A 21,806-nucleotide genomic window follows, 5' to 3' on the forward strand; every position below is an offset into this window, starting at 1 on the left:
AACTAAAAGGAATTTTTTTCTCTGGGGCTTTTTTCTAGGACCCAGATTACAATTACAGAGTTGAAGTGAAAAAACTCATCCCTCATTTAAAATGTTTGGATGAAATACCAGCAAATCAAACTGCTATTCCTTTTCCATGCAAAATGAATAAGGACTGGCTTATTGTCAAGGAATCAATCAAAGAAGGAAGTTTAATTGAGGAAGCTTCAGGTTCAGGTGTGCAAATTATTTTATAAGACTTTGTTTGATTACCAGTAAGAGAAAAGGATATCTGTACATACATACAAAATTGTTTATCATTACCAACAATGGGATATGTTTACTTATTTGTCCTATCTGTATGGCTGTCCATTTCACACAAAGTGACCGTGGGTAGCATGCAATAAAATTAAGTATCATTTGGATGCATAAAGAACAGATCTTGGGTAAAGCTAAACACGGTAGCAGTAGAACTGTGCTTTTAAGTATTAAAATATAAACTATGCAAAAACAAAACACCAACTTGTAGACCCTACATGTATAACCTATGGATATCCTGGAATAGAGATATCTCCAGGCCATTCTGCTATTTTATAAGAATCACAGAGGAAAAAAACCATTAGTTTTATATTTTTCAGGGGAAAATGCCAAAGTAATATTGGACTTGGACCAGATTAGGTTCATGTTGCCGTTCAGCCATAAATATTCTTCGGTACTTTTCAACTGGTATCTGTTTCTCAGCCTATCACATCTTATAGAATTAATATTGTGTTAGGAGATATGCCCATATAAACTACTTTGAGGTCTAAGGGAAAAGATGTGCTATAAATGTAATAAATTCGCATAAATTGAGGTTTGGGTGGCATATTACTAGGCAGTAAGGATGACCATAGATAATTAAAAATAATACTTTCTAATTATATGTGAAATAAAACACAGCTAAAGATTCAAATATACCTTATATAGTCACATATAAGCACATCTTCATATAAGCCAACACTTCAATTTTTAAATAAAATACCATGAAAAATGTGCCACTGCAGATAAGCTGATTCTAATTTTTCCAAGTATTGTTGTTAAAAATTGAAGTGTTGGTCTATCTGAGGGGCTTATCCATAAGTATGTTGTATATGTGAACTTTTAAAAAGTATTACAATACTGTATATACTTCTGGATAAGCCCATCCGCAGATAAGCTGAACCTGATAGTTTTTTTATTTTGCCATAAAATTTCTTATCTGTGAGTATATATAGTACTTTTGCTGTTACAAAATTGTTCTAGGGGCCTTTAAAGAGAAAAAGAAATCACTGACATTTCTATAATTTCTAACAAACTATTCTCCCCCAGATTCATAGTAGGAATATTCCTGTAGGACTAGAGTGGAACAGAACTGTTTTTTCATATAATGATTAGTATAGGTAGTCCTCATTTAGTGACCTCACTAACTGATACAGGTCACTAAGTGAAACCATAACTATGCTTATGATCTTAATTCAGCTTTCCTTTGCTTCACAGACCTGTGAAGGTCATAGATGCAAGGATTAGTCACAAAGTTATTTTTTCATTACTGTCATAACTGTGAATGGTCACTAAGTGAGGCAATCGCTAAATGAAAATTACTTGTATGAGCATACGCCCCATATGCCTCTTTTGCTTGAGAGCAGCCTCACCCACCAGTCTCCTCAGAAACTGATCTTGTACGCTGTGGTGAGATCTCACACATTCCCAAATGTGGCTTTCCCATCAGTCTGATTTCAATAATATCAACCTTTTTTTTTCTTTTCAATCTGCTCTTCTAAGATAGAAGATTCTTCCATATAATATTCTTTTTCCTCTGAAATCTCCTATGGGGCTGGGGCTGCCACTGCCACCTTGGCTGCTTATATATGATTTTCCCTCAAACCAGCCATAAACTGATGGGGAGCATATCTTTTAAATTCAGTTACTCCTTGGATCTTAGCATCTTAAATCAATTTCTTCATAGGCTGATTAAGTCTAATAACTCACTCTTTATTTTCTGGGGCATCTAACTGGATAAATTATTTTAGATTTTCCCAGTTGCATTTAGGACAGAATGAAAATTGTTTCAAGGGTTATATTTAGTTAATTGCACTGTCTGCCCCTCATGTGGATTAATGCTTGGAAATAACTATAACATTCTTGGCAACTGTCTCATAACAAACACAGAGAATAAAAATCTATCCTATTATATAATCATTAACCAAATAATTGTTCACCAGGACTGAAATCTCTACTATCCTTTCAAGTGGAGGAGTGGAACTGATGGGAAGATACTGGATTCTTTTTCAACATGCTATTTTTTTCTTCAAAATCCCCAAATTCTTTTGTATACATTTTGCTAATTTGAGGCTGAAGATTGGGAGCAACAGAGAGGCCAAGATTTCAGCATCTCTCAAACTGCTTTTCATTTCATAACTCTTCAGTTCAAGCTTGTTTTAAAAGACACGGGTCTGTTGCCACCATCCTTCCTTGTTGCTTAAGACCATCTTGAGGTGGCTTTTGACCTGTAACCGAATAGCTTAGAGCAGTAGCCTTCTAATGAGGACTCTTTAATTGTTAACTCTTTAATTAAATTACTTATAATGAATCCTGATCTTGTGCTATTCTTTTTGAGGAAAATGTTGTTGTTCTTTTATAATAAGTTCTGTAGCTCTTACGTAGGACTAACTGTGATAGAGACAATTTGTTTTGTTTTGAACTTACAAAAAACAATCCCACCTGGAAAGCTTTGCAGAATGTTTTGAATTAGCTTCGTTCTGGCAAAGCAAAACCGGATCAGCTTGAGGATTCCATTGGGACAGAATTCAAAATGTTCTGGGATGCTTTGGTTTTCACCCAAAAGCCACAAAAGAGGGTGGGATAGCAATCCACGCATAATGCTACTGGCCAACCAATCTGTGGGATATTTGGTACTACGGGATGTGTAGGCAAACATTTATTTTTTTCTTTTAATGATCTGTATTCCATTGCATCAACCCGTCTCCACCCTGATTTTTAGGCAAACATATAAGCGTATAAATCAGAGACAACTCTAATAGAACAAGTAACTTTTTATTCTTACTGTGTTAGATGATGTATACTGTGTATAAGACAAAAAGCAAATCTGTTCTCAGCATTTGTCAGTTAGCGGTTAATTAGCATCTCCCACCTTCCTAGTCTCACTGGCACCAAGGAGAATTTCATTTCCAGTCTTCAACTATACTGTAAGGAAACCCTACAGATTCTATACGGTGGATTGTTGCTGCTGATGGCTGCAAAAAGATCCTAGTGCTATATGACTGCATGAATAGCATTGACTAATATTAAAACAATAAGACCAAAGACACCATGCCACCTGCGACTGCATATTTGCCAGCATTGCAACCATTTAAATAAATCTACTAACAGCCCATTAACCAAACACAACCAATGCTCCGCATACAAACAAGCAACCAGGCAGACAGAGGCAATCAGTTTCTTAAACTCACCCTGTAGTATATACATTAAAACCTCCACAAACAAATACAGAATTTTATTTCCAAGCAGTCAGATACAGCCAGCAAGACTATGAAAAGTGAGTGCTTGAAGCACTTGATGAGTGCTTCACAAAGCACATTTGTTGAAACGTTAAGCAGGGACGTGTTCAAGAAGACTTTGGGCATCTGCTTTGAAGATATTCACCAATTACTTTCATCTGTATGTATGTGCATAGCTGCTTTAATGGCAGACTTAATTGAAGTATTGTCTGAATGCATAAAGAAATGAGGGGCAGCTGAGCAAGGGGACCTTTGAAAAAGCTCCAGTAAACATTTTACTACTCCCAGTATTCCATTCCCAAATATCACTCAATCCAGCCAGAGGAAATAGTAATTGCTATATAGGTAAAGAAGGGCATTAAAAACAGTAAGGCAAAGACACAAGACAAAAATCCAGTCAAATTGCCTACAGTGCCACTTGAAAGATTTCATTATTTGAAACGAAGCCCTTGAAACACATGTGCTTATATTGTGTAGGCTGTTTTGTATCCCACTGATCTTAAAATACATGCTTTTTCTTTTTGCCCTTCTGGCATGAATAACTCTAGGGGGGCAGCAGGGCTATGAAACTATCTTTATTTTGGTTTAAACAATAAAGATACGGCAATAGATACATTTGCCTCATGCAGTAGCACCTTCTGCTATCCACAGAGCTGACATATCATGGCATGAAGACATTCCATATCTTACAGTTTTCTGAATATATGTCCTCATAATGGAGTTTCCATCTCATACGGATAGGCTGCCTGCCTGCTGCTTGGGGAGGCTGAAGCTGATCCAAGATGTAAGGTGACCTGGGTAGGGGTAGCTATCTCCTTGACTACCATTGTCCCAACGGGGTTAGGACTGACTCCTTTCATCCCATCTTTGGTTTTTGGCTGTAAGGAAGAGCAGAAGCCTGGCTTCTGATACCATTGCCAGGTTAATCACCCCTAGATTCTTAAGAGTGTTGGAAGGCCTGAAATTTACTAGCCTACACCCTGCTTAAGGCACATAAGTGGCAAATGTGATTGAATTCTTTTCCCAGTACAGCAATTGCTGTTTTACCGGAAGTCCTGGCTCCTCCTCTTCTTGGAAACTTCCTTTAAAAAGTTCAGTCCTCCAGAGGTTGGAACCTAGTACAGATAGGGTTTGACATAGGCAGACATTTTCCACTTCTGTCCTTCTGAATATGTAAATCTTAATTTGATACCAGAATCAATAAAATGATTTCTCAAACTCTGGTTCTTCAACAGTATTTAGCAGCAACTGCATCTTGGCTGCACAAATCCAAATTACCAGTAGATTGCAGCCAAGAGAGACAAAAAGCTCTTGGCTTTGCTGTCATCAAATGGTTAATCAATTGGTTGACAGGTTAGTCATTTTGGAGAAATTATGACAATATTTGTCATAAACTGAACATCTCTCACACACGAACACCCCAACCTTGAACTCTGGCTCCAAGAACACTTACATCTATATTGCACAAATGGAGGCAACCACTACCTTGCACTTAAGAGAGAATTCTTTGCTGCCATCTACTGGTTTTTAGGTTGATATATTAACAGTCCTTTTGGGAGATCAGTAGCAAAATGGATGAAAAGGCCAGATTTTACAACTCAATCCCAGCATGTATCCCCTAAGTGATTGGTGGCAGCTTACCTGTAGTAAGTGACATTCAAATTTCAGGCAGAGAAAGTGGCAAGTTATTGCCCTTATATAGTGTCTTGTGGAGAAGCAGTACAGATAGTACAGCACAGTCCCTATCCTGCACATTAAGGGAGCAAGCACAGTGTGACTACGCTGCCCTGATTTCTCAGCTCGAGGTCACAGGATGAAAGCATGGTAATGGAATTCAGGGATGAGCTCCTTATTTAGTATTTCAGGCAGCGCACGTATGCGTATGCATGTTTTTCTGTTTTCAAAATCCTTATATTATAATGGTCTTTGTGAACGATTGCACTCTCTGTTACATTCTGACCTGAATAATCACTGACCCAAGTTAATACATTTGTACAAAGAATTGTGATTAATAAATGGCAGAGTGTTCCTGATGTTAGCTTACAAAGTTTCTAATGTTTAGTGTAGTCATGGATAAATCCATATAGGTTTTTTTGGTACAGAAATAGTACTTTAGTGGGAATATTACTTTAATTTACTGACATATCATTTGTTTTCTGTGCTTCTCTCAAGTGGACACTTACAGCATATTCATGTTACAGTATCATGTTATCGTTCTTCTCCTGACCCCTACCCTTCTTTGGTTTAGATTCTCAGTTAGGACTCCTAACAAGAAGGCTGGGCTCTGCTCTACGGCCTGCTGCAACTCACTTTTTGCTAGGTTCCAGACCTCAGGCTCTCCAGAGATCGCCTAGTGCTCATTTGCTTTCTGGTTGTAGCACTCTCTTGGAATCCACCATCTGCGATGAGATATTGCCTGATGATGATTCAAGTGACCTGACCCATGGTAATGGAACACCTTGTGCTTTTCTTGTGCATTTCCTATCCTCTAGCCTCTCCTTAAGAGAACATATGGAAGCAAACAAGAGTGAGATTTTCTCTCTCCTATAAAAATGTTTGGATGATATGTCCATTTATCTGCTCATGGTAAACGTATGGACACAAACATTTCCATAGGCTTGCTTTTGCAGAAATGTTTCTGTAACTCAAATTGGGAAATAAACACGTGTTAAAAAGAGCAGTTCAGTTTTATGTTAACATTAGAGATTATGTTCGATCAAGTAAACTCTGTGTTGTGGTTGGCTGTTCTCAGACCTTTTCCTGCCCAGATAATGAAATTTCTGTCACTTTTTTTTCCAAAGTCAATTTAACTATTATGCTTACCTTAAGATGAATGAGGAAAGATATTCTTGAGCACTTTGCCCATTCCTACTAATCCCACCTCAGCTCACAAATGTGTTTTTTTCTGGGGGTTAGAGTAACAACTGACCAAAATAGAAAGTTGGTTTATTTTTTCTGAATATCTCTTTCTAAATATGGAGAAAACATAATTGCATATAAGCTTGTATATGAAATTTTGGATAAAGAAAGTTTTTTAAGTGTATGAAATTATAAATTAAGACACTTTTTTAAATTTTGTTTTTGGCAGGTGTCAGCAGAGTTATATGTGGGAACCCCATCAAAGCTCTTCATGCACGAAGACAGAAGTTAGGTGTAAGTTTCTTTATAAGTACATTTTTGAAGGGAGGGAAGGTTAGAAGGGAGTTCTCATGTAAGAAGAATAAGCCTATGTTTCTCAATCTGCTGAAAAGCCCACATAAAGTTTTCTGCTTCTTGTTAGGGTATGTTGCTAATTGAATTATCAGCCTTTTTCTTTTGATCATGAATGGGTTTCTGGCAAACCTTCTCACTCACCATGGAGATTCATACTTGTGAAAGTAAAGTGGGAAAGCTGTTAGGGACATTTCAAGGGAAGGAACAAATCTGATGTAGAGAAAAACACACCTAAACCTTCCCCAGGAGACAAATAACAAATGGAGCTGGGTGGCAACATTGCCTGATCTTGTATGTTTGCAATAATATGCAGGCTGCCCCTGTTACCTCCAGAAACTGTGGCCCAAAAGCTGGCCATGATGGGGAGATTATGAAAGAAATTTAAGATTTAAAAAATAATCCTTGGCAAAATTAATTTTTTTTCAGTGGATACAGATATATTTTTATATCATTTCTCTTAATATTGTAGTCTGCAGTAACAAACCTGTTCCAGCCACCGTGTCATCTGGCAGAATATAATTATGATTTTGAAGAAACTGGCAGTATAAATGAGAGAGACATCTTTGCTGAGCTGAAAGCCTTGCAAGAACATCATTACCAGTAAGAGCCAAAATTTAGTCCAGTATTAAGCAGAATTTTTTAGAGTTTCCCAAGATAAATCAGCAAGTGAATATAATCTCCACCTGTTGATGAACAGATTGTATTGCGACACTCTAAGCCTATGGAAAGACAAACATTAGGAATGTTTTGGTAGGAAATTGTTTATACTGCTTTTTATGGTTTCATTCAACATATACACAGTTTTTCAGGGTGAAATCTATGAAAGTCCATGAAAATTTTTTCCTTTAATAACTATTCTAGGTTATCACTTTGGAAAAAATAAGTTGAGCTTTTCTCTTGTTTTCATTGTCATAAGCATGTCAGCCATCTTGTGGCCATGCTCAGGAACTGTTTATATTTCCTCCTATTTTCATTCAGCTTATAGTTTACAAAGGAGGAGAAATGAAATAAAAACTGATTTTTTACATAGGTAATTGTTTATTCAAAAATAAAGATACCCACTTCAGCTCATGCTTTTGCTATCATGTCTGATTTTCCACTTTTAAGCTAGTGTCCTCTCTGTATTGGTGGTAAAATACAGTCAACTGTTTAATTATTTGGAAGAGAAAATTCATGATAATAACGAATCTGCATATTCTGGTTTATTTAATGTTATAGCACTCAATCATGCTCACTATGAGGAAATACTGTGCCAACATCAGTGGTTACAAAATTCCCATATTTAGGATTTTAGGGCTAGTTTTCTTAAAAAGAATAAAGTGGGTGGGTGAGTGGACTGTACTGATGTCAGATTAGAAGAAAAACAAAAACAATGCTATCAGAAATAAATCCTGAAGGTTTTTTTATGGCAATTTTTTTTCTAAAGAGAGATTTGCTAAAGACTGAATTAGACTATTTTCCTGTAAAGGCCGTAAAATCTGGGTTTGGGGTGATTTTTTTAGAGTATAGCATGGGGCAAAGTTCATTACAAAACCATTACTGTGGATTATTTATTATTTTTTGCTTCTGGTAATTATTTCAGTGTAAAGATATATGACACATAATATAAGTTAAATATGGTATGTGCAAATAAATAATATATAATTTTAATGTACAGTATGTTATAAAATTTGGGCAGGATGGCATCTAATTAAAAAGTAAATCTCTGGCAGGCACTTGCAGGCCTTCCAAAGGGTGAAATCTCCCCAGCTGCTGAAAATAACACACAGTGATGAAGAAGGGGAAGAGGAAGAAAAAGGCTGCAGCCTGAGTGACAGCTGTGATGAAGATTTCAAAGAAGCCTTTCAAGGGGACATCACACAAATTACCTCATCAGAAGCTTCTTGTTGTTCCCATCTTTCTCAGGTGTCATCAGGTATAGAACTAATAGGGCAAACTGGAGTGTCATTTGTACATAATATTTAAAGATTAACGTGCTGTATCATTAAAACAAGCAAATGCTGGGGAAAAGGAGATGGTACTCTTAGCTCACTGTGAGGGAGCGAGAAAAAAAATAGATATGGAATTTATAGTGTGTTAGAAACAATAGCAGCAACTTCTGCATTCTCCTGTCTCACTACAGGTATTGATCAGCATCTTTGGATGCAAATATTTTAGATGTTGCCAAAAAGGTTTTAACAGGCAAGCCACTGAGTTGAGCCAACTCTTTGCTGTGCAAACTCAACTACAGTACTGTAGTTCATGGTTTGCAGTTGTTAAATGGCTTAGCACGGTGCACAAATTGTTAGGAAAAGAGTTGAGAGATACATTGAGAATCTGAACAAACTTGATATATATATAACTCCTTTAATCATAGTGGAATTACATAGAAAATTGTTACTCAAATCTCTGCTATTGTTTTTCTTTCAACTGTGTGTGATTCTCAGAGACTGCCTGGACAAGTCCCTGCAGTTTTTCCCAAAATAGGATTAGAGAAAGGGATTAGCCCAAGGCTTACCCAGATGGCTTTTGTGCTTAAGGTGGTACTAGAACTCATGGTCTCCCAGTTTCTGACCTGATGCCTTAACCACTCTACATAAAATTGGTTCTCAAATTCTGCTTAGCAACTGCTAAAAATGTAGCAGAAGAAGCTATTCAGTACAGATTCTAAAAAAACTATTTACAAAACTGCAAATTTATAAGTATTCTTTGTTATTGAGCTATCTAAAATATTCAGAAAAGACAGATATTGCACTGTAATTGAATGTGAAGTATAAAATTATCCCTTTAGAATTTTGAAATTATTAAAGTTGGGAACTCAGGCCATTCCATCCCGGTAAATTTCTCGAACAGAACCCAGCAATCTTTTGGATGAAATGCTTTGTTGCTACATTGATGGTGTGCTTTTCCCTTACGTTTCAGATTCATCACATAGCCTCGCAAATACATTACCAAGCATTGTAAAGCGCTCTCTCCAACCTTCTCCTCCAAAATGCCCTTCACCTGCATCCATGGGTGTGACAGCTGGACTTGTGAGAGCTAGACACCTGAAAATACCTAATTCAAAAAAAGCTGTGTTAAAGCTGCAGCCTCCATTAGTTGTGAACAGGGACGAAGTGCAGCATATGGCTGAAAGGACTGCTGTGCTGAATCTCTACAGGAAACCAGATGCATCCTCTAATGCAGCAGTCTTCACACAGAGGCAAACAATTTGTGGCAGCAAACAGATTAGGAGACCCATTTCAGGACCAGCAGCATTTGGACCAACAAATAGGTTTGGATCTTACCCTCAAAGTTAATGGAATAAAGGCCGGTTCATATTATAATATTGGGCCAGGTTAGGTATATTTGAGCTTGCTTAAACCACTAGTCTAATGCTATCACAGTGGCTAAAAATCTAGTGACACAGTTTTAATTTGGGGCAATGTTATTCATTACATCCTACAGGTAGTCCTCGACTTATGAGAGGTAGCTTAGCAACCATTCAAAGTTACGATGGGTCCTTAAAAAGATTACTTATAACCTACATTTAAAATTCAAAGCTGTTCCCTCCCCCCATCATATAACCACATTTTGGGCATTCTGAAAGTGGCCTGCATTTATGGCAGTTTGAAATGCCCTGCAATCATATGATTGCAATTTACAGTATTTTTGCCAGAAACGGATATTTACTTCCAATTTCCAGCAAAAAAAAACCACACACACCCTATAGTGAACAATGGGTTGCTTTATGACTGCTGCATTCATTTATGACCACTGCAAAAAAGATTGTAAAATTAGGTGTTACATGACCTGCTTAATGACAGTCACAACTTACAACCGAAATTACAGACTTAATTATGGTCACAAATCAAGGGCTACCTTTATAAAGCTTGGCTAAAAGAGAACCACCAGCCCAAAGTCACCAAATAAGAATCCTTAACTGAGATTTGACTTGGAGCTGGGACATCCCGCCCTTAGTTCAAAACCTTAATCATTAACACACATATATTTCTTTATTAAGTTGTAAGCTAAGTTGATCTTCTCTTGCTGAAAGTGCTGCTGTTGCTACCTGCTATCCCTTGGTCTCCCATCCATTGAAGGAGACAGAAGTTACCTCTTCTTGCTTCAGCAGCTGTGAGACACAGCCAGGGCAGAGAAGTGATCATTTTTTCTACCCTTCTCCATTTAGCTCCTGGGAGTTTAGGTGTGCAACCTTCCAATAGCCAACCTTCCAATTGCTGGTCTTTGAGTAGATTCAGTTGGTCCTTGTTCATGTACTCCCATTGTAGATGTTCTGGCAAATGTACTCACTGTAGAAGATGAGCCTGCTGAAATTTTAATTTCTAGGGTTTTAGAAAGGAGTTATCTATTCTTTCTTATAGTTAAAATATAATGTAAGCTATGCCTAAGCACAAGAGAATTTAAAAACATTTGAAGTGATGCCTCATATTCAACAATATTCCGTCGTGAGCTAAAAACATACTTATTTATTCAAGCAGGACTGGCATAAATAGTGATTTTAAATTGGGGTTTTAGAGATTTTAAACATTTGTAAATTTTTTAAATTTTTAAATTATCGGCCATTTATTAATAGTTTCTTTTAATTTCTTTTAATTGTATATACTCTGTATTTTATTTCGGCTGTACACCGCCCTGAGTCCTTCGGGAGAAGGGCGGTATAAAAATCTAATAAAACAAAACAAAACAAAACAAACAAACAAATATTTTTCCCATAACTATTTTTCCTCCTATAACAATATTTTTTTTGCCTAACAATCTACCTGTGTCACTTTGTTCCTCCCCCTGATAACATTTTTAATTTATAACATTATTGCCACCTTGACTCTCTGCCACCACCAACCAGCAATTCATTACAGCGTGGCAGAAAAGTTTTCAGTGTGACAATAGTCTGCCATGACTTAATGGAGACAACAGCCTAGAAATAGTCTTCAGTAGCAGCCCAGTTAATGACCAAAGCATTGGAGATACTTAGAAGAATAGCTGCTCTTGTTTGGTCCAATAAACCTACTTTCTAATTCGTTGAATTTCTTCTCTTTAGAGCCACTATGGATAGAAGCCTACCTAAGACAATCAGCCATCATATACCTGTCAGTCATTCATACACAAATATGCCAGAGAGATTTGCAGTGCTGAACATGGTCCACCCTCTGAGCGCCAAAGCTTCCCTGCAGAGCTTGTCAAAAAGGCCGGATATCTCAATGATTGCTCAAAGCAAGACTCCCCAGTTGTAGGAAATACCTCAAACAGCTATGCGTACCATACTTTGTTGCCAGGTCTCAGCTGTACTTGATTTCCCATTTTCCCATGAGCAACCCAGGCCAGCTTTCTCTGATTCAGCAGCCTGATTCATCACTGAGGGTTGACGGTGCCCCTACGCAAGCGGAGCAGTTGAAAGAAACAACTTGATTTCTGTCCAATTAAACTGCTGCTGTGAAGAGAGAATCAGTCATACTCCCCACCCCCACCCCAGCAACTTTTCTTTTTAGCAGGCTTTGAAAGGAACGGAGAAAGGGCTTGTGCCCATTGCAGCAGCTCCTTCTGATGACTACATCACTGGTGTTTAGAACAGCTGTGTGAGTGGCCTCAGGAGCTAGGGTGGTTTCCTTGACTCAGCTGGTGGGAGGATGATACAACTGGTTCCCTCAGGTAACCAGCTGCAGCTCCAAAGTGTCAGCCTTCTCTCCTGGTGATTAAGAGACTGGGAACATAGGCAGCTGCACTTGGCTTAGTCTGAAAGATATGTGGGGGGTTTTTTTTTCATGTTCCTTGAGCAGCAGACCCATTGGTTTCAGGTACTGGTTTCTGCTTCAAACGTAACGTAAACAAACTACGTTGCTTGGTTACCATTTTCAGCATGGAATTACCAAATAGCAAGAAGTGTAGGACCAATTGACCGAATCATTTTAATTTACTTGTGCTTGAAAGAAATACTTGGCACACCTCAAGATTATATTTTCTTCAAGTCAGGTGACTGGTATATACCCACATTTTTATATCAGACATGGATGGTTCTTAATAATTCCTCCTTTACCTGAACCTTTTCGTGTCTTTACAACAAATGTATTTTCAGTTCAAATTTCCCTAAGCTGTAGAGCATTTTTAGATTGAAAGAGAAAAATGCATTGTTCATAAGCGTCAACATTCAGGTAAGATGTGCAATGCTATTCCAGCAGTCTTGCCTATCCATTGGCACATAGATGGAAGTTATCGATCTTTGATTTGTAACATGGGTCATGTTATGAGAATCAAGGATTCCTACATATGGCTAGTAGGTGGCCCTATTTTTTGATTGTGGCATTTGGTGCAAATGCTGCCATATTCATGGGATTTGTTACTTGCCATAGATCATACTATATCTTTCTCCACACAAGTCCTACAAACTGTATCTGCTAACAAAAGAAACAATGTTTTGTGTGAATCGGAGCTCAAGTATGTATGGGTAATTATTATTGTGACTATTTTGAAACCAAGTATTGTATTGTAGTTTTCAAAATTAATAGTAGATAATTTTGGAGTGAGGTTTACAAAGATATAAATTATGCAACAATTCAAGCTATAAGCTATCCGTTTTTGTTCAGATTTTTTAAAAATGCATAATGATATCAATGATGTTTACATAAAATCTTCAGTACGTTCTTATGTTGAAGCTTTTAAATATTTGTAAACCATGAAAAGGCTTAGATCCTCCAAAACTGTGCTTCCATTCAAGCCATAGTGGAATTCTGCTGAATTCCATATCTGGAATATAGGTTTATAGGAAACCTGTACCCAAGTTCATAAAATATATGTGGGAACATCAGCCTTAAGAATAGGTATATCCTATAAATTAATTTTCTTCTTCAATCCAGTTTCTGTAGTATTGAAAGTCTGCCTTTTCTACATACTCAGAATATGAGAAAGGAAGCAATTTAACCTTTGATATGTTCATATACAGTATCTCTATAAAGAACTTTATATAGCAAAAATATTTTGTAAGTTGGATTCAGATTTATATACTGAAATCAAGGAGACTCCAACCAATCTCAAAACCCTTGAATTGCTGTGTGTTTTCCCTAAGTAACTGAATCCAACCCAGAGAATATTCAATGTTATTTCCAGTCTTATATGAAGATAATGAATAAACCTATCAAGTAGTAACCCATTCATTTGCTCATATCATTATGCATAGGGAAATGCAGAATTTCAGTTATGATTAAAAAGTTAGGGCTTGATTGGAAAAAAAAGTGGCTTTCATTAGATTGCATTCTTTTTTTTTTATGTTTAAACATACTGTAGAACTGCCAATTCTTCTTTACCAATGCAAAAAAAGTTGACTTCTCTCATATTAATTGTGAAAAAGCACTAAGGGGAAAGGTGCCAAATTCCAGACCTTCCTTAAGGACCTTCCCATTTTCTTTCTTTTTCTTTTCTTTGCTAAATTTGGTTGTTAGAAAAGTGATATATGAAAAAAATATTTTCTGGGAAGAAGCTGTGGGGAGAAGCCATCAATCACAGATGGAGAATCTGACCCTTATTAGACGCCAAATTATTTGCCAACTTCTCGGTTTAGCAGGGGCATTCCTTCCTTCAGCTCAACCCTTCACCATTTTGGTTGATCAGCAGCGAGAGAACCTGTTCACAATGAATTGGGATACTTCTTCCGTTCTCATGCTAAAACACTTCTCATAATTTGTAAGACGATTCTTCCTTCCAAAGTAGCTAAACACATATTAATACTGTACTTGCCTCAGAATTGGAAGTGCAACTCACAAAAGTAAGTGTACCTTGTCAGACAAATTATGACGCCTGCTTTATATTTGAAGAATCTACACACTCATCTTCACTCCTATTCATTAGCTTGCTATTAGCATTGCAGGATCTTCTTAGATGCAGATCAGTTGTAGCAGGAAGAGACATCATATAGTTAGAAACCATATTTCAAGTGCACACTATTCCTATCAGAGACACTGTGGGAATTGTTGTGTTGAGTGTTGTTTTGAATATCTGAAAAATGAAAAAGGGAGTTGTAGTCCATAATATAATGGCCACATAGGTCTTTGAGTACTGCTGTTGGACTTCACAAAGTGCAGCACTTTCCATGTACAACTATACAGAGATATTTTGCCCTGTTAGCTGTGGCTGTTGCTTTGTAGCCATCAAGGTAAGATTTGGGAAAAGATACTAAGATGAAAATGTTCTTGCCTCTGCCACACCCTTAACTCAAATGCTCTTTTTCATTTCATAATTTGACAATTTACAATGTTGGCAAAATATATGGCTGTGCACGTGAGTGGGGAAAAGCAGATTCACATCATTCTTCCTTTTTTCTGCTCTTAAGATAAAGCCTGAAGCAGCATAACCTCTCCATTCAGTCCTATTTTAAGGCTTCTGCAAAAGGCATTTTATATGTTCAGTCTGACTTGCACAGCTGCAAAAGTGATGGAATGTAAAGTCAATTAGCATTTCTTCAATAAAAGACATTACCCAAAGCCTGAAAGTTAAATATAAGCCTTCAGTGTACAGCACCACCACGGCTATATTTGTGTTCATTTTTGTTATTCTGCACTGTTAAATATAGCCTTAGCGCACACAAGGAGCACCAGGTTTATTCTGCCCTAACTCATTTTACTGAACAATGAAGAGGTAGTCCTCGACTTACAACAGTTCATTTAGTGACTGTTGAAAGTTACAACGGCATTGAAAAAAGTGACTTGTTTTTCACATGACAGTTGCAGCATCCCCATGGTCACGTGATCAAAATTCAGACGCTTGGCAACTGGTTCATATTTATGATGGTTGCAGTGTTGCAAGGTCATGTGCTCAACTTTTGTGACCTTCTGACAAGCAAAGTCAATGGGAAAGCCAGACTCACTTAACAAACAGGTGACTGCAATGATTCACTTAAGAGCTGTGGCAAGAAAAGTTGTAAAATGGGGTAAACTGACAAATGTTCCACTTAGCAACATAAATTTTGCGCTCAATTGTCATAACTCGAGGACTACCTGTACCTGAATATAATCAGAAACTACCATCAGGTAGTGTTGTCAACATTTTATTTCTTCATAAAGTGGCGTAGGCCAAAAAGTACTGGTCTTTTAAGTCTTTTTTTTTTTTTTGGAGTTAATAAGATTTGCTGTGCACTCTCAGATTGTTATGTAAGTTGATAAAATTTACTTAAGAGCAAGCCACAGGAAAGGAAACAGGTTTTTTAGTTAATAAGTCATCACCAAGAAGAGAGTTTTTCAGCTGGAAAGGACTTATTGAGGTGGCACAGTTCCAGAAAGTCTGAGGGTTCCCCGCTCTTATGTTTTTCTTATTCTTCTTTCTTGCCTATGATATCAAATTATTACAGTGCTACAGTAAAGCTGGGAATTGGAACAGGCATCAGCAAAAGATTGTTTCAAATTGCACAACTTTTTTTATGAGGTAGATGTTCCTGAGTCTGAAGGATCAGAAGATATATTAGAAGTTAACAGAAATAGAAACTTCCCTAGCATGCTTTTCCTCAAGTTACTGGCCTTCCAGCTGAACTGGCTGTGCAAATGCCACAGTCTCCAAATCGCATGAGAAGCAGCTGCCCTAATACAAAGAGGGACACTGGTGGGAATTCTTGCATGAATGCGCATTTGAATGGCTGTTTTGTCTCCTAGGTTCCACTTGCTTTATGCTTAATATTTTATTTCTATCAAATCAATGATGTGCAAAGATGCACATTGTAGAGTTCTTTTGAATGAAAAGGTAACAACTATTCTAAAGTATAGTCAAACACCCAAGCCAGGGAAAACTAACATGGAAGCAAAATTATGCTGACTAAAACAATTGCATCTCTTCAGTGGTGGGATTCAAGTAATTTAACAACTGGTTCTCTGCCCTAACAATTTCTTCCAACAACCAGTTTACCAAACTGCTCAGAAAGTTAACAACCGGTTCTCCCGAAGTGGTGCGAACTGGCTGAATCCCACAGCTGCAACTCTTGCACAAAAGCTCTTTATGTGTGAGACTTCCCAGAGTCTTTAAAGATCAGCAGCTACCTGGGGAAAAAAGTTGTTTTCCTAAGATATTACAATGGAACCCACTCTTATCTCTTTCCTCAGTGTCTTATTTGTTCCAAAGTCTCAAGTTTGGGGAGGAAGATGCTCTCTCTATGCAACTGATAGCAATGGACTTTACTTACTCTCGTTAGTGATTCCTGATGTGCCGGTTTCCATGACTAAAAACCATGACTGAAAAATCTTCTTCAGTGTCTGAAGAGCTTTCTTTATCTGCTAAAATCAATAATAATACTGTTATGAACCCTAAAGCTAGTTTTCCTTTCTGAAGAGATTTCCTCCCCGCCCCCCAAGCTACAAGAAGAATTTAAATCATTTCCCTACTTTGGAAGTATCTAAGATACTGGAATATTTCTGAGCCCAGGAGTGGAAAACTTCTTGTGCCCCTCCTAGAATCTTCAGAAATGATCCTACCAAATTGTAAAGTTGAAAGTGACCGAAGAGTGACATTATTAAACAGATAAAGGGTTATCTTCTTAATGTTTTGGAGGATGGCTGGAAGTGTGCTGATCAAAGCTCAAATGTACACCTCTGCCTAAAACTAATAAAAAAGGGCAGCCCTAATTTAGCACTACTGATATGGATAAATATATTCCTGTGCACAATATCAATTGGGTTTTATAATTTATACATTTACACATTTATATTTCATTAAAAAAAAAGATAAAGCGAACAGTTCATGATAATGGGGAAGGGGAATTTCATATATTGGAACCACAATGTGTTGAAGGGAGAAAACTTGTCCTTAACTTTTGGTAGAATCTAATGATAACTGTACGGCTAGATTGGGTAAGCCTATCCACAAATACTTCTGACCCTATAATATAGCCGTTGATCAGAAATACTTTTAATGGAATATGTTTCCCTTTCTGACCTCTGAATGCATGATTATATAGGTGCATTTTTAAAAAAATCAGAGCTCAAAGATGGTCTTAACATGTCTAACACTGATCAGAGATTTTCTCCCATGAAGAAGGATCAGAATAGAGTAGATAGAGGTGATCCAGCTGACATAATATATTTGGACTTTTTAAAAAATTGACAAGTCATTTCATGGACAATTAATTGGCTAAAGGATAGCTAACAGGGTAAAGAAGAAGTGAAGAATAAGATATTTGTTCTAGAAGAACAAGGATTCTTGTGGTGGGCTGTATTATATTTTTGTTTTGTTTGGCCGAAATTGAGGAAATTACATCAGTTTTTTAGAAGTGTAGGGGATAGTAAATTAGGAAAATAGCATTTTAAAAATAAAAGTGGTTTTTCATTAAGGAATTGTTTTATTAAAAATAAAATAAATATTTGGATTCTGTCTGTTCTTTCCCAATTCATTTTTTTCAGGTTTTCTGAACACACCACCACAAAAAGACATTAAGCTTCATCACATATATCTTCATGAAATTAGTTAGTTTAAGTGTGGCTGTTTATGAAAGGATAAGTTGTTCCATTTGTTGCAAATTAATTATGGATTCTGTGTGCTAAGTGGTCTTTTTGATATGACTACCATCGCCACACCTGAAAGGGAAGGAAGCGCATGTGTATTTTTTTTAAGAAAACGGGAAAAAAAAAGAGGTTACATTCCCCATTTGTTTCCCTCTTGTTTCCGACAGACCGATCACACCACATATTGAAACTTGGTAATGAATCTATGGAAAGTTGTTTCGAGTTCCTAAAAAAAAAAAAAAAAGAGATTCTATAGAAAGTTCCTTACTTTTCCATTAAGAATGAATAAATGTTAAATAACAGTTTCCTTAAGCATGGTTTATTACAGAAATTGCAATTGGTTAAGTTTGCACAATACACTAAGCCAGGAGTCTCCAACCTTGGCAACTTTACGACTTGTGGACTTCAACTCCCAGAATTCCTCAGCCAGCTTTGCTGGCTGAGGGATTCTGGGAGTTGAAGTACACAAGTCGTACAGTTGCCAAGGTTGGAGACCCCTGCACTAACCCAATCTATAAAATTCCAGGGAAACCCAAATTATTCAAATTTCCTATAAAAGTCAGGGAACTCAATAATGGAATGACCAGCTTCAAAGCAGGATTAGTTCTTTTCATTGGATGGATGCAAGTTGGGTCTGGATGTTAATCTCTCAGAGATGGGCTGTCTGAAAATCCTGTGTTAAACTGGATTAAATTAACACCTTCCGCAGTGCCTTTTACTGTGCTGTATCACAACGTGACATAATTTTGAGCACTTCCAAATCGTACCAATACCTTCCCTCTGCAAAGAGAGTTGCATTTTCTTTGCTGTACCTTGGGCGGAATGAAATCTTGGAGTACAAGACTTCATTCATTTCTTCTCTGCCATCCCAAAGGGGAAACTTGTCAATGGAAAGTTCCACGTTATCACTGTAAGCTGCTGCTGCTGCTGTAAATCGGTGAGGATTTACGTATTGTGACACCATCTTAAGAAAAAGCAAGTGAGAGGCCAGGGTAATATCTCTGCTGCTTTTAACGTTTACACTTGCACAATACCTTTTCCTAACAGATTCAAAGGTAAAGTATCAAGATAAAAATACAGAAATATTGCAGTGTATATATAAAGGCTCTTAGGACTCTTCAGAAGTTTATCATGAATACTCTCACCTCAATTTTTCTTCTGCTTTTTCCCCAGAGCACCTAGTTTATATAGGTACATATTTTGTTCCAACAATCATTCAAAGAACCATCAGAGACAAAGCTGCTGAGGTCATAGCAAAAATTGTTGTGAAGAATATCTAACTGAGCCAGGCAGAAAGAGGGAAGGGACCACATAAACCATAATTATGATGGCACAACGAAAGACAAGTCAGCCTCTGTTATATTGGTTCTTCCTATTCAGTAACCCCAAGGCTGGATTGCTTGACCTCCCCAACAAAATATCAAGGAATTTGGATTCACAATTTCCATCCTCCATTCCCAAATTGCGGAAATCAGTTCCTGTGGTATGTTGTTGTGGCACTGACCCACAAAGGATGCCAGATCCTGACTGTTCAGGGCCTCCATCTGTCCTTTCTCTACTCTGCTGGGTTCCGTAATCCAAGACACAACTGATAATGTCCATCCAACTATCTTCTGCAACTAGTTCTGGTGAAGCAGTTCCAGATGCGGTAAGGAATGTAACATGGCCCAAAAATGGTTTCCCTATGTCACCAAGGGAAATGCCACAAACTAGAAATGCTGCACAAGGCCGCCTCTAAACTATGTCAGTCTGATTCTCCCAGCCTACCTATGTAACTAAAACAGTGATGGGAGAAGAAATAGAAAAGAGCCAATCTTAAAAAATAAACCAGTCCCAGCTATGGCCTTGTCATGCGTTCTCAAGGAAGAGAATGGTTAACCATTTCTAACTGTTTCAGGGAGGGCAGCACTGGCATAGGTATCAACCTCTTTAGCTACTTTCCCCATAAAGAAATTTTATATCAGATTTCTAGCAAATCTTCCAAGGCCTGCCTAGCTTCAGATAAAGCTACCGTTTGCCAGTAGGGCATGGATTTGGGTCTTCTCTACCCATCAGCTTTACAGAGATGTCCAAATAATGGCCAAGTGACTCATATAAGCTTTTCTACAGGCCAGTGGAGGGTCCTGGAAGCGCCGCTGTCATCATGATATGCCACAATAATCTTTTATTGCACTTCTGGGTTTGCCCTGATTTGTTTCTTAAGCCTTGGGAGAAAATGGAGCAGCTTCCATTTTAACAATCAGAAACCAACCAACCAACCAACCAACCACTTTCCTACTATTAGCCAAGACAGCTCACCTGGCCATTACGATCACAAAGAGTGGTAAGGCACTCAGGCCCTGCTCTGAAAAACTTTGTGGTGGAAAATGAAGGTGGTTCATGAGCCAAGTTGGCCCCTGCAGCCCAAACCTATTAAACAATGCATGTGAATAAATATACAATGATTAATGTATGCAAGTTGCCTGGTAGATTTAAAAAAAAAATCTGCAAAGACTATGAAAACCAAAGCTATCTCTAGGGGCAGTTTAAGACAGAGGAAAGGTGGGCTGGATTAATAAATTACCCCATCTGTCTCTACTTTTCCCATAATCTTAAACACTAATCTCATTGCCAAGGAATGTTAAAGTTTATCTTTGCACTGAGTACGTAATCTGCATTTTAGTATCCTGCTCTGCAAGCAGTATACTTTTTGACTGGACTATTTGGAGCATGAGCATCAGTTGTGATCCTGTACTGCCTCCTGCTGGCTTGGAATATCCATGGGCCAAAATATGCTATGGAAGCATATATCATTTACTGATGGGGAAGAGAAAACATTGCCAAACTCCAAGGAGTGGTGGGCTTGTAAAAGGCACATTCGGTGCATCTCCTGTGCATATGATTCTAATGCAATCCTCTCTCTCAACACATTCTAGCACTTTTGCTCTCTCATGGCTAACATAAATGTGGACTTCATTTGCTGCTAGATATGATGATGACCACCAACTTAAATGTCTTAAAATGGGAAAGAAATACTTTCACAGAGGATAAGACAGAAAGTAGCTATTGGCCCTGATTATGTTCCTTTCAAAGGCAGTAAGACTCCATATGTTAACATGAATAAAAGGGTGCCTTAGGTCAACTGGTAGGCCATTGTGGGAAGCAAAAGGTTGGATTAGATGGGCTTTTGATGTGGTCCAGCAGGGTACTTTTTTTACAAGGAAACAGCAAGAACCAAGAGGAGAGGAAATGGAGCCACAGCAGAGGCTCCAACTCAGCAATAAAAAGAAGTAACTGGAAAGACTGTTATACCCAGTTTCCACATTTTTTTCAAACTATCAAGGCAGGCTCTGTCCTATTCAGACAGTGAGCAAGCATGGGACATCTTTCTTCACTAATATTTTCAGGATCATCAGAACGATCTGATAGCCCCAATTTTACCCTAGTCCGTGGTCCACTAAGTCTTGTTTTAGTCCTAAGCCACGTGATGTCTGCATCCTCAACTCACTGGATTTCCATATCAGAAAAGAGCTGACAGTACCAACATGAGTGTAAAGAGTGCCAGGGCATGGCATCATTACGTCAGCATCTCCTTTGGTGGCCACAGCAATGCTGGGTTTGCTAAGGCCATTGTGGGGAAAGGCATCTG

At 37.8% G+C, this 21,806-nt stretch overlaps 2 protein-coding genes across 2 annotated transcripts in view; one reads left to right on the forward strand and one right to left on the reverse strand.

Annotated features, from left to right (window-relative positions):
• LRRC56 (leucine rich repeat containing 56) overlaps positions 1-13,851 on the forward strand; it is a 75,510-nt gene extending 61,659 nt beyond the window's left edge. The window contains exons 9-15 of the mRNA XM_058156789.1: positions 39-216; positions 5,764-5,961; positions 6,604-6,668; positions 7,198-7,328; positions 8,441-8,643; positions 9,630-9,981; positions 11,749-13,851. Coding sequence (XP_058012772.1) covers positions 39-216; positions 5,764-5,961; positions 6,604-6,668; positions 7,198-7,328; positions 8,441-8,643; positions 9,630-9,981; positions 11,749-11,941 — 1,320 coding nt within the window. The 3' untranslated portion in view covers positions 11,942-13,851. The remainder of the gene's footprint in view (positions 1-38; positions 217-5,763; positions 5,962-6,603; positions 6,669-7,197; positions 7,329-8,440; positions 8,644-9,629; positions 9,982-11,748) is intronic.
• The window catches only part of LMNTD2 (lamin tail domain containing 2), a 48,594-nt gene continuing 39,910 nt past the window's right edge, over positions 13,123-21,806 (reverse strand). Inside the window, exons 10-14 of the mRNA XM_058159678.1 lie at positions 20,477-20,587; positions 18,991-19,142; positions 18,313-18,404; positions 16,864-16,954; positions 13,123-14,693 (exon numbers count right to left, since the gene is read on the reverse strand). Of these exons, the coding sequence (XP_058015661.1) occupies positions 16,869-16,954; positions 18,313-18,404; positions 18,991-19,142; positions 20,477-20,587 (441 nt within the window). The 3' untranslated portion in view covers positions 13,123-14,693; positions 16,864-16,868. The remainder of the gene's footprint in view (positions 14,694-16,863; positions 16,955-18,312; positions 18,405-18,990; positions 19,143-20,476; positions 20,588-21,806) is intronic.

The sequence above is a fragment of the Ahaetulla prasina genome, chromosome 1 (assembly GCF_028640845.1).
Source record: "Ahaetulla prasina isolate Xishuangbanna chromosome 1, ASM2864084v1, whole genome shotgun sequence".
Taxonomy (NCBI): domain Eukaryota; kingdom Metazoa; phylum Chordata; class Lepidosauria; order Squamata; family Colubridae; genus Ahaetulla; species Ahaetulla prasina.